The sequence below is a fragment of the Melanerpes formicivorus genome, unplaced genomic scaffold (assembly GCF_026170545.1).
Source record: "Melanerpes formicivorus ecotype bairdi unplaced genomic scaffold, bMelFor1.0.p_v2 SCAF_22, whole genome shotgun sequence".
NCBI classification, from domain to species: domain Eukaryota; kingdom Metazoa; phylum Chordata; class Aves; order Piciformes; family Picidae; genus Melanerpes; species Melanerpes formicivorus.
In genome coordinates this window covers 11,263,319-11,281,526 of record NW_027142374.1, presented here as the reverse complement: position 1 = coordinate 11,281,526, position 18,208 = coordinate 11,263,319, and the positions used below count along the sequence as shown (strand labels likewise).

At 41.4% G+C, this 18,208-nt stretch overlaps 1 protein-coding gene across 5 annotated transcripts in view; it reads right to left on the bottom strand.

The window, feature by feature from the left end:
- Positions 1–18,208, bottom strand: part of IL1RAPL2 (interleukin 1 receptor accessory protein like 2) — a 399,620-nt gene that overhangs the window by 8,918 nt on the left and 372,494 nt on the right. For all 5 annotated transcript variants that reach the window (XM_068152163.1, XM_068152165.1, XM_068152164.1 and 2 more), the window contains 3 exons: positions 15,464–15,609; positions 9,717–9,860; positions 5,234–5,404 (listed from right to left, as the gene is read on the bottom strand). In XM_068152163.1, the coding sequence (XP_068008264.1) occupies positions 5,234–5,404; positions 9,717–9,860; positions 15,464–15,609 (461 nt within the window). The remainder of the gene's footprint in view (positions 1–5,233; positions 5,405–9,716; positions 9,861–15,463; positions 15,610–18,208) is intronic.

The window sequence follows — 18,208 nt, the reverse complement described above, 5'->3', positions numbered from 1 at the left end:
CATCCTATCACTACAAGCCTTTGCAAACAGTCCTTTTCCTGCCTTCTTGTAGGCCCCCTTCAGGTACTGGAATGTCTCTCCAGAGCCTTTCCTTCTCTATGCTGAACAACCCCAGCTCCCTCAGCCTGTCCTTGTAGGAGAGGTGCCCCCTGATCACTTCTGTGGCCCTCCTCTGTTCCATCAGGTCCACGTCCTTCTTGTGTGAGGCACCAGAGCTGGCCACAGTACTCCTGGTGGCCCTTTACCATAGAGGGTCCAATCCCAGTGTAAGCTAAGGGACAGTTGATGAGCTCAACATGAAGAAATAAGCAATGTAGATCAGCAGGACACATTGCCCTCTCAGCAGAGCACTCCCTCAGCCATTGCCAGACTTGCTGTATTTGATGTGGTAAAGAAAGGAGGGTTAATGGAGAAGGAAAAGGGAGCTTTGGGATGTCTCCTTGCAGGCTGAAGTGTCTGAGGTGAGTGATTCTGGTGAAAATGCTTTGGTAACAGATGTTGGAATAAAAATTCTGGATATTTAGAATAAAAAATTCATAAAACAGCTTAGAAGGGGGCTGCTGAGGTCTCCAGGTCAATACGCTCCCTGCCCAAAGCAGGACCAACCAAGATTGCTCGGGGCCTTGTCAGTACTCCAAGACCTCCAAAGTTAGAGGTTTCTTCTCAGTGTCTCTGGGTTCTGTTCCAGCATCTAATCATTCTCACAGTGAGAAAAGTTTTCTAAATCTTACACAAAATTTTCAGTGTTGTAGTTTGTACTCCTGGCCTCTTGTTCAACAACTATGCCCCTGGGAAGAGTCAGTCTCTACCTTTGTGCTTTCCACTGGAAAGACGATGATAAGATTCTTCCTCCTTGGCTTTGTCTTTGTTGGTCTTATCTTCGAGAAGAACAGTTCTTTTAGGCTCTCTTCTTACACTGTGTGCTCCAGCTCCCTGGTGGCCTTTAGTGGGCTGCTGCAGGGTAGCCAACCTTTCTGGCTTTTGTTTTGATTTCTTACACTTCCAGCTGTTAATTCCTCTGTATCCAGCTGTTAATTCCTCTGTATCCCTGCCACCTCCACCCATGTCTGGCGGGAAGTGTAAGATTCATAGAGTAAACAACAAGGAACTTTGAAAAGGAGTTAATGGAGCTGGGTACTTTACTCCCACTCCACATAAATGATGTCCCATACCTAGTTATAGCTCCTTGGGAATCCCAGGAAAACAGTCCATCTGTGTTGTCTTCATCTAGGCAGCCAGGAAGCTGGAATTCACCAGGCAAACCCCACACAGATGGGCAGACAAAAGTAAAAAGGGCCAGAAGTGCAATGCTGACTGTTGGGTGCTTTTTATCATATGCCTTAGGCACTCTCCTGTTGCGTTGACAATCTCTCATTTTTCAGGTAAGAGCAAGGATTTTTATTTCATCTCAGTTGCTCCTTCCAGTGCCTGCTCTCTGTAACTTGGGTTGAGCTGTAGTGAATTGTTGGTGGGTTTTCAATCCCATTAAGATCAAATGCGCATATGCTTACAGAGCATCTAGATGATGCTCTAATAGATTTGTAGTGTTGGTATTAAAAATGCAGCTGCACAGTTTTGATCTCTTCACTTTTGGGGTTTAAAGTAATTTGCAGAAACCATTTGAGAAGAATATCTTCCTCTGATAGTCCCAGTTTTAGCAGAGTCAAGTTCAAATAGATCTTTCTTTCTGTAGACACATTGTTCTTAGCAAGAAAGAAAATAGCTCAGGTTAAAACAGCTATTCTTATTTCCTCTCCCCCAATCTCTCTTCAGTCTCCTAACACTGGATTAAAAAGCTCACAGGGCTTGAGAGTGCTTGCTGTGGGAAAACGTTGGGGGGGGGAAGCCTTGAAAACTAGTAATAAAAAAGTAACTTCTAAAACTTCACTAACTGCAACTGCATTTTAGGGGGTGACAGACTGGCATGTTCAATTATGCATTAGTCACCTGGGCAGAAAGGTGCATGTGCTGTCAGCTCTGACAGAATGAAGAACACTCAGCTAAGCCCAAATAAAGACTAGCTACTGTAGTACTTAGGATAACATGCAACTCAAATCTTAGGTTACAAACTTGGTCTTGCCACTTACAAGCATGTCACAGCTCCCTAGCTTGTCACCCCTCTCATCTTCCAGCCTGCATGGCCACAGGGACTTCTGCATGAGGAGAGCAGAGAAACAGCAGAGCCCCTGCTTTGAGCCCCTTTTCCACCTCACCAGTTTGGGGAGCCGGATCCATCTATGCTGCTCTCAGGCAGCACCAAGGTCCCTGACATCCCCTTCATGGCGATTCTACCACTAGGGCAAAACACTCCTCCGGATACAAAACATTTGTATCCCAGCAGGGCACAGAAACCAACATCTACTGTGAAACATGACTCAGCACCACCTGACCTGAGCTCTAGATGCCACGGGTCTGCTTCCCAATGGTGAAGAGATGACCTCATTCCCCACACCAGTCACCTCTGTCCTCAGGGCAGCACAGTCAGTCCATGAGCACGCCTGACAGAGACAGTCCTCAGCGCAGAGCAGTAACACAGAGCTCAGATATGCAGTGTGAAGGAGCCTGCTGCTGGATGTGCACATCCCAGCGAAGCCACGTCTGGCTGCAATTTCTCCCTCGGCTGCACAGGGATATGCAGAGCCTATCACAGCTTTTCCCTAGAGGTTAAAGATGAACCAGCTGGACAAAGACATAATCAAACTTGCTGCTGAGTTTTTCTGAAGTCAGCTCTTTAGTTTGTTCAGAGAAGCACACAAGAAAGTGAATGAAATACTACTTAACATCTATTTTTTGCTTGCTCTCAAACCCAAGTAGCAGCTGTACGCAGAGCTTCATGCCAGGAAGGAAGCACAACAATGCACACCCTCCTGTGGCAGCACCTTGGCACTGCAGACATTGTATGAAACAACCAGCCTTGCAAAACACACATTATTGGCTATGCTGATGGAATGGCACACATTTAAGTACACAAGATAGAGAAGGAAATATGTCAGAATGGAGAGTGGGAAAGCATTGCATCACACCGAAAGTCATTTACACCAAAAGACAAGGAAAAGCAGCACACGTCAGAAGAGATAAACCCTAGAAAAAAGATAACTGTGATCCACCCTGTTGTCATATGAAGAGTCTAATATTTTTTCATATGTGCTACTTTTTGAGAGAGCCACTCTAAAATATGTTATGTTTACCTCTGAAGTTTCTAACAGGTCCACACCACATCCCACTGCTTTCTCTCTTCACTAAGCACTGCAAGTCCTTGTAAGGCTGATGAGCATTAGGCAGAACACAGCTGCATTCCACTTCTCCAGAGCGCATGGAGAGCTTACAAATACAGGAGTCTCAGTCTTCTCCGCTTCCCCAGCATCTCCCCCTCCCTCTTGCCCCCTCAAAATAAAGTACCTTCACCCACATCTTTTTCAAAGCTAAAGCATGCAAATCACACTCATTTCACTTCCGCATTTTATTCTGCATTGTCATTATGTCTGATTAAGCGTTCTTGAAGCTCCATGTGCTAGAATCAGGCCCTTTCATAAGGCTGCAGAAGTGAGTTTGAGAGGAGAAAAGAGGTATTAATTCTGTGAATGTTCATAAATGAGAACTGACATTTTCAGGTACCCTACATTTTCAGGAGAGGTTTAATGAATACCCAAAGTGATGACAAGTATTTGCTGCATGTCTGACTGACAAAAATAGACAAAATACCATGCTGGCTGGTACAGCAAATGGAAAGAATCTAATTTCAGATTAATCCATGCTTCAGTGTAGTTATCACTGAAGGGCTAGCTTTAAATTCTCTAATTCCCTTGTATAATTGCTAAGTGTACCCCTGCTATATTGTTGGATATGAAAAAATTACTTACAACAGCTGTGATTTTTAACACAAAAAGATCCATTTCCTCTTAATAATATCTAACAAGTCATTGCTATCGGTTGTACTGTGAGAAACAAGAAGGCTGTGAGTCAAGTCCTCTTTCTGGAATATGTCACTAAGGGAGTAAAACTCACATCTTGTAGGGGCAGCAGAATAAGGGAAGCAGCTCTAACCTGGGAGCTGCAAAGGCACATGGATCAATTCAAGGCATTAAATGGGTATAGGATTCAGAATACTGTTTCCAGGACCCTCAAATGTCAGGGGGGAACTTCTGGGACAGGCACTGGGGTCTGGCAGTAGCAAGGCAGCAATTTCAAGTCTTTTGGCAGGCAGATTGCTAATGCAGCCATGCTCTAGCTGTTTCACGTTTGGGGACATCTGCTCCAGCACAGCCATTGCTTTGCTTTCTTGTTCCTATTTCCTGTGCAGCAGCATATTAGAAAAGAATATGACCTTCTTTCTGTAGATTTTTCACAGAAGTCATTTGCAGAGAGAATTCATAACCCCCCTTATTTTTCACAAGGGTAGTATTTCAAATAAATGTGATATTACAGCAAACATATTGTGCATTAAAAATTCATCAACATGATGCATAGGATTCATGGTCCTTTTTGACTTGTCAGAAAATGAGTCTTGAAGAAGAGATGCCATAACTACAGCTAGGAAGGTAGTAACTGTTGGTACAGACATCCAAAGGCTGAATCTTCAGACATGGCAGCAAAACTGATTTGAAATGGATGATTGTATTTCACTGCCAGCATAGAAAACATCAGATCACTGGGCTGTATGTAGTCCTCTGAAGAATTAGTATCACTTACTTCCACAGTAGTGCTCAGAAATACAACACTTGGTCAAAACTCTAATGAAAAAATGGCACCTATAATATTAACTGGAAAACTATGGCAGCTTTTAATGAGACTTTGAAGTTAGGAACAACCCAAAAGCCAGTGGGAAAGATGATTTTGCCCCAGTAAAGCTGCTGTAGATGACAAACAATTACTGGAAAAATAAGAATCCTGTTTTCAATGATAAAACAGAGACTACAAAATGTTTTTTAGAAGTCTCCTGCTTAGTGACCTGTGTCTGATGCACAGATTTTGGACTACAGCATGGCTTCCAGTGTTGCAGCCTTCCCTGTAAAATGGTCCAGCTCCTGCCTCTGCTGAAATCAGTGGCAGTTTCTTCCATTTCAGTGGGGCAGGAACAAGTTGTGACCTAGAGCTCCAGTTTGCAGTACTGCGGAAAATTCCAGTCCTCACAACCACTACACAAAGGCAGGTTTCCCATATCTAGTACGTATCACACAGTCCAGACCTTTATGGCACATGAAAGAGTTAAAACTGAAAGGTCAGAAATACTTACTGCCACTAGGGATCAGGTCCCTATCCGGGATGAAGAGCTTATATCCGTAGTGCTTTTCTAGAACATCTGGCAGAATTTCAAGTGCAAACTGCTCCTCCTCAGTATTCTCACAATCTAATGCATCAGGATCCACTTTGGTGTATGAAAGATAGGCGTCATACTCCTTGTTGTCTGCAAGAAAACAAACTCATGTTCAGCTTGCCGTTTGCAAGAGCACTATAAAGAATGCAGGGAAGTACTTGTAAACTGTATGATTTCATGAAAGGATCAAGCATGTCCCAACAAAATCAGGACTTTTCAGAGGAATATACAATTTGTCTTCCACAGAGAGATTTTTCAGATCCAAAGGATATCCTTTCCATTTTCTTCTGCACGTTGAGCTCATTAGTGTAACTCTGCTTTGTGTGGCTTATGTATTCGTTGCACGTCTGAAACAGTCGTGGGCAAAATTTCTATACAAACAGTAAAGCTGGAACTTTGCACTTTAATCCTTCACATATTGGCAATGGAAATCTTTCAACTCCTATGCCTCAAGAGTGCTATGATTATGTGAAAGTTCTAAGCTTGGAAAAGTTCTTGAGCTTAGGAAGTTTGTAAAGTTTTGAGTAAGGAAAACTTCCTTGCACAAGTAACTGTGAGGAAATACATGACTTAAATGGATAATGATTATGCAGAAAACAACAAGATACAAACTAGTCCAAAGCATATTTTTTTTTCCTGAAAGCCCTGTAGTTTTAAAAATCAGTATCAGAATTTCAGAGATCACATGGTCTGGGACATTGGAAATACTTGGGGTTTGGATCATGAAAGAGAGAAGTAACGAGAGCAAATGGGGTGCAGAGAGGGACTTGCCCCTTCATTCTGTCTGCAGCTGAGGGGTGGAGGCAAAGCCTCATCCAAAGGTGGAGGCAGGCAGTGGGTGACAAAGGGGACCAAGGAAATGCCACATGAGAACCACAGGGCTGCAATACAGTGGCTTGGCTAGAAAGAGCAGCACAAGTCCTCCTCCTCCTGTACAGCACTGATGGATGTCTCCAAGTTTCTGCATGTGAAACACAGATCTAAGAGCTGGCAGCTCTGACAGGAACAGGGTGGGTTGGATTGGTTGATGGGTTGGACACGATGATCTTGAAGGTCTCTTCCAACCTGGTTTGGTTTATTCTAATAAAGGTTTATGGAATGGGCTGCCCGGGGAGGTGGTGGAGTCGCCATCATTGAAGGTGTTCAGGAGGAGACTTGATGGGGTACTTGGTGCCATGGGTTAGAAGTGGCACCACTGTTGTTCTTGAGATCCCTGCTGGGATCAGACCACCTTAGTGATATTTTCTGTGTTATTCATCTACAGTAATGAAAAACAGTATATTGCAAAAGCCAACCTTCAGCAATTCAGTCTCCAGGGTAGAGCACAGCTGCCATTATTTACAGAAAATGAAAAAGCAAATAGTTAATGTTGTGAGGACAAAACTGCATGAATGTAAGATTGCTGAGTACCAATTATCTGTACACAACAGTGCACATGGAAGATGATTAATGCAGTTAAAATCAAAGAATTGTTAGGCTTGGGTGGGGTCTTCAAGGATCATTCAGTTCCAACCCCCTGCCACAGGCAGGGACACTTCACACTAGATCAGGTCGCTCACAGCCACATCCAGCCTGGCCTTAAAAACCTCCAGGGATGAGGCTTCTACCACCTCCCCAGGCAACCTGTTCCAGTGCCTCACTACCCACATGGTGAAGAATTTCTTCCTAACATCCAATCTGAATCTCCCCATTTCTACTTTTGCTCCATTCCCCCTAGTCCTATCATTACCTGACACCCTAAAAGGTCCCTCACCAGATTTCTTGTAGGGCCTCTAAAAAATCATCAATATACTCTGATAAAAAGGAAAAAAGAATAGCTAATAAAAATACAATACATTCTTTGATGACCTTGAAAGGATGGCTACTTTCTTGTAATTCTTGATGCAAAGCCAGACCCATGAGGGTCAGAGCTACAGACAAAGCATGTGAGTAATTACATGTTTGCGCAAGGCAATTTGCCCAGTGTCACTGTAGCTGTACAGGAGGATGCCCACCTGGCTTGTTGATATGTATCTGAAATCAACAGCCTATAAAAATAGTAATTACTGGTGGAGACATGACAAAAGAACAGCAAAAAACCAAAGGCAAGTCAGCTTTGGAGATCTGTCCAATACCTGTTACTTTGTCTGTAATGAAGCCTGCCAAAAGCTTTTAAGAGAAGCCAGCCACCAGGTGAGCATTCCCACAAGCATTTCAGAGCTCTGCAAAGGCAGCAAAGCAAGCCCCAGAGCGCTGACATGCCTGGTTGCAAAGCAGCATAGAAACCAGGCATGGGTTATGTGCAGGCAGCCCTTGAGCTTCCTGCCCCTTCCAGCTGCCCTCCCCAGTCACTTCTATTCTCAATATCTGTAACCCTGAATGAGTTCCCCTGGGCTGCTGTGAGTCTGTACTCTGTGTTACATCTCTATGGACTCAACTCCCTCTTCACAAGCTCGACACACACAAGACAGCAGAAGGATCTACCCATGCTTGCTCACCACTTGCTCTGAGTGCTTTGGATGCAGCACTGTTTGGATCCATTTTCTAAATGGTTTCCCTTAACCCTCAGTGTCATTTTCTCTAAAAACAATGCTGTGTACAAGACAGGAAGTGAATGCATCCAGCATTGCTTATTTTAGAAATAGGAATAAAGCAAATCTGCTGAGTTGCAAAGCTTCTTTTGTAAAGAAGTGTGTGTCATAAATGTATGGGCCCTGCAACTGCACCTCAGCAGCTGACTGCTCATGGGAGCGCTGCATGTTCCCACTGTAGCCTACATAAGAAGAAACATCCCTGTTACATACTTTGACTTCAGTAACATTCTGTCTCCATCTTTCATTATGCAGGATCAGAATCAGGCACAAAGCTGCAATAGTTCCAAAACAATGCACTGGAAAAATAAAAGGTTGTTTTCAGGGTAACACGCACACAAAATCCCCTAGGTACTCAGGGGGCGTCCTCCAAACAACTAGAAAATAATACTGCTCCATAAATTAAAAAGTGATTGACTCAAGGAGGTTACATGAATAAAGATGCAGCAGCTTCACACTAAAAACATGAGATAAATGAATCAAAGCAATCTGGAAGAAGTTACCACTTTGGGACATTTTTTGTTGGTGTGAACCAGGGATGTTATGCTAGTACAATCCCAAGGTGTCAGAGGTAAATTACTTCCAAACTCACAGAATTTCATCCTTCACTTTCTCCTAGGTATCAGTATAAATATTGTGCAGTATTGTATAGTACAACACAAGCATAATTTAAGGTTCTCCCACTCTCATGTGAAGATTGAAAAAGAGGACGTTTCCTCCCCTCTATTCCTACCATTTATCATTCCACATTCTAAAATCCCTTGGATGCCATTCCAGCCATTCTCCAAAACTCCACACCTACCCAGTGTTAAACAGCAACACATTATTTTTGATAACAGTAATGCTATCTGCAGAAAGTTAACATGTCTGTGCAACTGCACATTGTTTTGGCACAATGGGAGACAGGCTTTCCCTGCTTTTCTCTCAAACACTTTACTGTTTCTAGATAGACCCTTTCAGGCTTCCTACATGACTCCCAAATTTTGCAGAGGGCTCTGAAAAGTACCTCTAATTGAACACTGCACTTCAGATCTTTAGCAGATACTGGTTAAATGCCTATTAATAATGCATTCTAAGTATTAAGAATATAATAATAGGATTTAAAGCACTTGCATTTGGTTTCCCAAGGCCTACTCCAGCTTCACAGGAGCAGAAGTGATCTATATTCAGAAGAATTAAAGCTTCAATTTAAAAATACATGTTTAGCTTTAGGCATCAAACAGAATGTATGCTAATGACATGGAAGGTGGGGGAAAACATTGAAAACCAGCCTAGTCTATTCCTAAACACACTCCCCAGGCAAGATGTACATTTCCACTAAGCTGTTCATAGTCTCCCAATTATCTGAGGTACCTAGTTAGCCTCAATAACTATCACCCCTCACTAGTTACAGGAGTTAGTTGGCAGCCTGAAGACAATTCAATGGAAGCGGTTAATGAAAAATACCTGATGAAAGGGCTGCCCACATACTCTGTGGATCTCAGCAGAAGAGAGCCTGGGTATGTATGGCACTGGAGCACGTGAACATGAAGAGGTCTCCAGAGGAGTCAGTTCAGAAATTACATTTGATTCTCTGTAAGACACTTGTGAACAATTCTTCTGACTCCCATTTGCTTAATGCCTGGCCCAGTGGCATTTCAGTGGCAAGATTCACTGATCTCAGAGAGCTTTGGGTGAAAGTCTTATGGCTTTACATTGTTGGGTGCTTAGTAGTTTGAACTCAGCCCAGTAGCAGGTATCTTTTGGGATTCATTTCAGTCTAGAAGTTGCATCACTTTGGGTCTCTGAAATATTCCCTTTGCACATACTGAGTCTCCTGAGCAACTGCTTACCATCAGCTGCTTCGTCTCCTCCAAAGTTCTGTCTGTAGAACAGCATTAACTCTATGTTGTAGCACTTATAGATGGTCACGAGCAAAATAAGCAGAAGAAGGATGGCTCCCAGTCCTCCAGCAAGCTCTATTTTGTAGATCAAATCTAAAATTAGCAAGGAAAGACAAAAAGGTTATGATCTTTCCAAGCTTTATTTGCTCTAATCCATTGCACAATTCCACATCATGCATTTCCAATTATAACCACTCTAATATTAAGGATGCCTCATTTTTTTTTCAATCATTACCTATTACTTAGCTATATCCATTTACTCCATCTACTGTCCATCTGAAATCACCATCCAAAATCCATTTGAGGCTATAATCATAATTATTCTACAAGGGAATTATGTAGTGACTTTACAGAGGATTAATCAACTTTTAATGAGCTGGTGCAGTTTGAAACTCCTGTGTTGGCAAAGCGTATCAAATGCTGTGTGCAGCATGTGAGAACTGCTATACTAGATACCTTGTACCCCATTTGGCAGACTCTAGCACCCTCAAAATTATTTAACTCTGGGTTTACATTTGTGAAGCCAGCAGATGAGCTGATGTGAGCTGCCAAGCCAGGACTTCAGCTGAATCACTGGAGAATGAGCTCAGCATCCAGACTGCCCAAGCTAACGTGTGAAGCCAGGAGCACACACCAGGCTGCTAAGAGCCACACTGAGTTGTAATGGCTACTAACAGAGTTCTCACATGTTTGTTTAGTACACATTATACTTTAATGGGAACTAGTCCTCGTTAAAATTTCCTACTGGGATGCTTTTAGGAAACATCACAAGCAGTCTGCCTCAAAGTACTTCACATATTCATCCAAACACAATTATCCATCTTTTACAGCTGGGGAAACAAAGGCATAGAAAAGCAAAGCAAGATGTTCAAGGTCATTCAGCAAAACAATGCCAGAATGGGATAAAACCCCCTTGAATACCAGTCCAGTGCTCTACCTGATGTAAGACTCCAACAGCATTGGTCTTTAGCCTGCAATGTCCTCTGAACACAATATTGCTTATAACATCACTTGACATGTTACTTAGCTATAAAAGATAAAAGATGACAATTTGACAATAGCCACCTCTAACAGCCTGCATTACTTTAGAATAAGACATCATGAAGATATTTGCTGCTGGGATAAATACAGCATGAAGATGTTAAAAACTGCAATAAAGGCAAGACAAAGTTTTTGTGATCTTTTTGCTTCTAAAACTTGGGTCAGAAGAAACTGCTGGTATGTAATTTGTGTCATTTTTGAGATAAAAAGCAAATTAGTTGTGTATCTTTTGGGGTTCTTCTTGCCTTGCTTGCCTTGTATTTCAATAATTAACATCAGATGTCAAGTTATTCCCAGTTTACAGTATCTCTGATGGCTGCCTGGTAAGAAGCCATGGACTAATAGATGGGAAATGTATATTATAATAGCTATTTAATCTCTCTGAGAACACAGGGAATTCATGGGACTTTTATTATACCGCATGATGAAGTTAGCATGTGCTCTGGGGACAAATCTGGTCAAGTGGAGAACAGAGTTGGTTAAAATCATTTTTCAGGAAAATAACCTTTTTTTTTGGTTGTTGCACTGAATCTTTTTTCCTAGAAAAGAGAGATGATGGCAAAAATGCCAGTTTGGAAGGTAAGAAAATGCTGAGCATTGATCAGACCACAATGGGGGGGGCATGGACTTGCATTCACTTGCTGGGGGAATGGTGAGGTATCAAACCAACCCACAAAATCCTGCCCAGAAAAGGAAGAACAGATCTGCTTTTGCACACTCTGTATTGGTCCTACTGCCTCATAAACTCTCCCAGAGCACACAAAACCAAGGCTTTTGGGCTCCTTATTTCCATTCTAAGGAGGAGCCAATGGAGAAAACCCCGGAATGTTCCATTTCCTTGCCTACTTCAGATCTTAATCTCCGCCTCTGATTAATGCCTTCCTCCTCAAGTGGTGCTTAGTGAGGTCTATAGGGAAGGCAGCACAGCCAGCATTCGGAAAGAAGCTGAATCTGGGTTTTGTTCTATAACAATGACAGAAAATTAGTAAATAGGAATACTATTTTTATAGTTTCTAATGTGAAATAGTGTAAAAGGACTTAGCTACAACGTAGCACAGAGGATTATGGCCTTTTCCAAAAGTATCACACATACCCAATAAATGAAAGACAAACATATTTTAGAAGGTTCCCCATCATTTAGTACTGTATCAGCATTAAAAAAACAAACTGCAAATTAGTTTCTGGCATATTTTGAATGAAGGCAGCCTCCTCAAAGTAAATGGTGAGCAAATATCATTAGAATACTTATCTAAATTCACTGCTTCTTTCCAGTAAGGTGTCCTGAAGTTCCTGGTAAGTTATTCACACTCCAGAACGGTTCTATTACAGACTATGCAGACTTCAATCACTGGGCTGTTTTAAAATTCATTTGAAGGGAACCCTGGCCTCTTTCCACAACTAAAGGACAAATGGGCATATATTGTGCTTCCCAGTAATGTGAACAGCAAACATACTGGGGTAGCATGGACAAAACAAACAAACAAAGAAAAAACCCCAAACCAACAAAACAAAATAAAAGCAAACCCAGAATTAATTTTTTTAACTACTTGAAAGCAAATAACAATCTGGTCTTCAATTAAGTCAGTAAAGAAGAATGTGATAGAAGACAGTAGTATTCAGGTGTCAGAGCCATGCCTGACTCTGCCTTTGCATTGGTAACTTTGGGTGTTTGAAACTGAATTTGGTCCTTTTCCAATAAAAATAAACCAAATACAAAAAAATCTTAAATGCTGCTGCATGCTCTGGGGCTATCAGTACAGAAAGCACTCCTGTATCCTCTGACAGCATTTGTGAGGACTGTACCATTAATACAGCAGAAGACCTCAACATATTTTACCTTAAATATTTGAACAGCTCTTTTTTTCTTCCTTAAAGCAAAATGTCTGCTTAAAAATAACTGTGATGTCAAAACGAGAGCTAACTCTAGAAACCTTACACCACAGCTGTAACTTGGATTGGGATTTATTCCTTTTTATTTATTTATATGTATTATAATTATTATCCAAGCTTTCCTAGTTTTGCAGGACTCTTGACTTATGCTAGCTTGTGTACATCTGATACACTGCAATTACACCTTGAGCAAAGGGCCGAAAGAACCTACACAGCACTTCGACCCGTAGAGACAAAATGCAGGTATAGGCAACCCTTGGAAATGGGGGTAATGCAGCCCTTAGCAGGTAAGACTTTGGAGGAAGGGTGATTTCTCTGGCTGAGAGATCTGTGCTTCATCTTTGCTATTCCCAAATGCTTCAGCTAATCCCAAATTCCTCAGTATCTGGAAAACTGCAGCACATTACAAGGGCAAGCCATGATCTCTTCTCTGAGCTGCACAAAGGATGCTGGTCAACAGCTTTCTACCAGTCCTGCCCTTCATCTTGTCACAAGTCAGTAAATACAGTAAGCAATATTGTCTGACTCAGTAATACTGAACAGTCAGATCCAAGCTAGAGAAAGTTAGGATGAGAATTATATCAAGCTGCAGAAAAGAAAATTTTGGCCAAGTATTTCTAAGAACTTTATAAATAACAAACAAGACAATGAGACAGGCAGTCAAAGGGCACAGTGAAAATACTGTGGTTATTTTAAATTACACTTTAATAGCTTGAAAATCAACTACTGAGAACGCCTGAGGGGAATATAAGCTTTCCACAGCCACAATGCAGAGAGAAAAGAAATAGTAGCTGAGAAGTGATCCTTTCCACCTCCAAATTCTGTATTCAGCAGTGCTTCTTCCATAATTTCAGCAGAGCTCTGAAATACCTGCAATTTCTTGTTATAAATAAACCTGGCTTGTTATTCTAATATATGCAACACAGCTGAACATTTAACAGTGTCAACACAGATACACTTACTATCAGGGGTATATTTATGAGGTTCAGTGGGTGGAAAGGTAGAATGCTTCTTGCAGTAAAGAGGCTAATCCTTCATCATGATGACCAGATTGCTTAATTAAAGTTGTGACATCCTGTCAGTTCAGATGCTGAATATACATCCACTTGTGTTCCACACCACAACTGCAGGCCTTTGTTTCTCAGAGTGGTTTGAACCTTTCCTATTGTTTTACCCTTAGCACTTTGTCTAAAATATACCCTATGTTATGCCCTTCTTTCTGAGAGGATAAAAACTCTCATGTACAGAGTGTAAGTAGGACTTGATTCAACTAATTTTGACAAGATTGCATACTGTACTTTCACACATATAACCTGTGAGTCACATGGAAGAATAGGGGGGGAAAAAAGGAGAAAAAAAAAAGAGGACATTGACCCAAAAGTTTCCTCTCCCTAGTAGCCTCTTTTTGTCCCACTATCTCAGCTGTCATGTTATACAGATGATAGCCATGAAACACAGCACTTAGCATCCAGCATGCCTTTAGGTGAACTGATGAACTCTGGATGTTTGCCAGAATTGCTCTGCTCCACCTACAGACACCTTGGCTGGTCTTCCTGTTCCTCTACCTGGCTCTTGATTCGTTTGTCCCATGGTGATATCTACCCCAGGTTCAGAGGTCAATCTGCAGCATGTGAAGATACTAACAGTACATTTAAACCTTCTCCAAATGGTGACACTTCCATGAGATTTTGCTACACTGGGATTTTTAACTGACACTAACATTGCAATCCGTAACCTGCTGAGAAGCACATCCTTTGCCTTAGTGCTCTGAAGGCATACAAAGGGCTGGAACAGCGTATGCAGGTGTGCTTTGTAAAAACATTTCTTCTCTTTTGATAAATTAATTTACAGCCAAGAATAATGGCAGAGATCTGGACAATATGTTAACTATTTAGTCAGTCTGTGTTGATGGCTCTGGGGCTTCACATTACATCTTTATCCTGCCTGTGTAACCTTCCTTTGCTTTCCCAACAGTTACTGTCTTATAGCTTCTGTACTACCCCAAACACTGAATCTTAGAGATCAAATTTAAACATTACCCTGCTTATGAACAGAAGAGGTAATTGAGCAAACAGCATAAGAACAGTAATGAGACACTGTTACACTTCTTATGATAATGACTTCTACAAACAGCATAGTAGCACCTTTTAATTTGGAACACTCAAACCCAAACAATTATCTTTTTGCTACAGATAACTTGTCAGAAATGGTATTCTCAATTCCAGGTATAGCACAAAGCAAAGCAAACATGATAGGGTAATTCTCTGATGATTTGTAGTTCTCATTGCAATGTTTTCATTCTCAGTGCAGTTAGAAATCAAAATGCATGTCACCTGTTAAAAGCTTTCAGTTGAAACAGTAAAGCCAGGAAGTGAAGAAATACAAGAACATCTGATCTCCCTGCTGAGGCACTTATTCCAAGATACACACATTTTAACTCTATCACACAATTACCTCAGGTGTAGTCAGTCAACTCTAGGTCAAATTCATAGGTTGTTTGGCCTAAAATACTTCCACTGATTACGTTGGTGCTTTATGGGTGATTGCATTCCAGGCAAAATGCATCATCTGCAAGGCTCATTCACAGAACATTCATGATTTATTTTTCTTACACCAATGGTTAACTGAAGTGGTACCACAAACATACTTCAGCTCCAAGCAGGCACACAGGAGACCAACATGGCTCAGGAAAGTCAGCAGGGTCTTTGCTGAGCTGTTGCTGCTGAGGCAGGCAAGAGTACAGATAATAAACCAAAGGGAACTACCTTTCTTGCGCAGAAGAACACTGGCGTGTTTCCGTCCGTTCCTGTTTTCCACATGACACGTATAGTTCGCCAGGTCTGCCTCCTCTACAGCATCAAAGATCAAGGTCAACTCAACTTCTTTTTCTCCAAGATGTTCTCTGAGGAGTCTGAAAGGAATGATAGTGTCTTTTTACTGAATGAATGAGTGGAATACTCCCAAAAGAACCATGATTTCTCAGCACATGATACAAAGCATTCCTGGCCAACTTTGCTCCTGGAGAAGGACACAGAAGGAGACTCGAGTAGCCTAAAAGAGACTTCACCCAGGCATCTTTCATGACACCCAAAGGCCTTTCTCTCCTGCCGCATCTGCAGCAAAGAACTGAATCAGTTGCAGGAAGAGTAGCTACAAGTGCAACATTTGCATGTGGCTTGTTCACCTCTGCTCCAACAGAATGAATTGCTAAAAACTATGTTTCTTTAAAAAGCAGCAATAAATACTTCCCAGAGAAGTGAATATGCACTACTAAGCCATCACTGAGTAAATTGTAAGGCAGTATTTTAAAGGCTGGATATTGTGATGCATTTTAATGCACTCTGGAAAACCATGGAAAGGAGCTGTACTATGTGGAATTTCCCTTCAGTTTTAGGGCTAGATCCTGACTTTAAAAGGGAATGGAGTCAAGAACAAGAGCTCTCTGCTCCTATGAAAGGAGACATGCAAAATCCCCACAAAGGGAATAGAGAATTGTAGCAGACTTTCAGGTCAGAGGTAGAGGCTTTTCATGTCATTGTTCTATTGTGAACGTTAAAAAGAATGCAAAGTAAATGCAAGTGTGTTCTGATACTGACACTGGAACTAAGTCTAAAAATGCAATGCCTTATTCTCTCAAAGTGCTTCCCCAAATACCAGTTGCTCAACAAAAAGTTGCCAGTCCTTTGAAGAAGGAACTGTAACATCAAGTATTCTAGATGATCTTTCAAGGTCCCTTCCAACCCTTTATATTCTGTGATTCTGTGATATAAGTACAGTCTAGCGGATTCATCTGATGCTCTAAGTGCGCTGCTGCATAACATGTAAGGGGTAAACACAAAATGAGTGATGCCCTCTCAGTTGCCTGTGAACTCCCTGTTGCACACAGTATATTTTTCTCACTGAAATACTCTTTATCTCTTAAGATAAAAGTATAAATACAACCCAGGTTCACCAAAAATCGAAATAATTTCTCTGGACACTGAAGGGAGGCAACTGGGCACAAAGTAACTGATCAGAGTGCTTCTTGTGTTGGGTGGAAACACTTCTGGGGAGCCTGAAATTTTTCAGTAACAACTCCCAAGCTTTGTATTATAAACCAGCACTGTTCTGGGGGTTCCAGTGTGCATACACATTTTCTTATTTACATAATTTCATACAACAAACATGGAACTCCAAATTTGAAAAACAGATCAGAACTATGAACATATTGCACAAGACAGTCAAAAATGCAAGCCTGACTGCTATAAACCACACAGTCAGGGTAAGATTTCCTAGAGCACATAGCCTTTCAAGGCTTGTGTGACCTGACAGAACTTGGAAGATGGGTCAGAGCATTTACCCCAATTCAGCCTCTTTCACTACAGCTCGGTAACTCTATACAGAACTCTATACAGCTCTATACAGAAAGAGTGATTGCGCTATGGAATGGGTTGCCCAGGGAGGTGGTGGAGTCGCCGTCATTGAAGGTGTTCAGAAGGGGACTTGATGGGGTGCTTGGTGCCATGGGTTAGCTGTTTGGGTGGGTTGGATTGGTTGATGGGTTGGACACGATGATCTTGAAGGTCTCTTCCAACCTGGTTTGGTTTATTCTAATAAAGGTTTATTCTAGTAACTTGCAGAAAAGCAAGTAGAAACACTTCAGTTTAGGAGCAGTCATGGGTGCTGTATTTGGAAACGTGGATTACATTGTTTTTGTGCATGCACTCTCATTTATTGTGTGCTTTTGTAGGTTTTTGTTTTAGTTTTTCCTCTGAGTCCAAGTGCTGAAAATAATGCAACAAAGATTGAAGCTGCATTATTTCTGCCAGAAAAGAAACCTCTCAAGAGAGCCTGATCAGTTTGCAGACTCAAATCCGTCTAAATCATTTACACTCAGAAAAATCAATTCTCATTTACCTATTAATATTCCACATGCACATGCAGCAAAATATTTCAAACTCTGGAAAGTCTGTCTGCTCTGTGGGTAACTAACTTGCTCCACAATGTTTTGCCCTACAAACCATGCTGCAAGGAACAAATACGAACATTAACAGAGAAGATACCTGGGACATGAATCTGGAGCAAATTTACTATATCCAGTGTTATTTTATGCAGAAAAAAAAACCCCAACCCAAAACACCAACACAGATTGCAATGAAGATTGAATATTGTTCTAAATCTACTTAAAATGAAATAATCAACCCTTAACCTAAATTTTAATATCAGCTGAAAAGGAGCTTTCATAAAACAAAGAATATGCATTTGGACTGAGACATTTTTTTTTGCCGCTTCTTTTCATGCTAATTTCAATCTTCAGGAAGAGAACTCTTTAGAATGGGATCTATCATGAAAATGCTGACAGGCACTTAAACATTATGCTGGTAGCAAATTGTGGAAAGCTCTTAATGGTGTTAAACTGTTCATTATTGCCTTTTTTTGTCTTTTTTTCCCCTACTTCTTCTTTTAAGCAGTACTCTAAAGCTAATGATTCATTACTGCCATAGAAATACACAGTTGGCCATCTACATTTA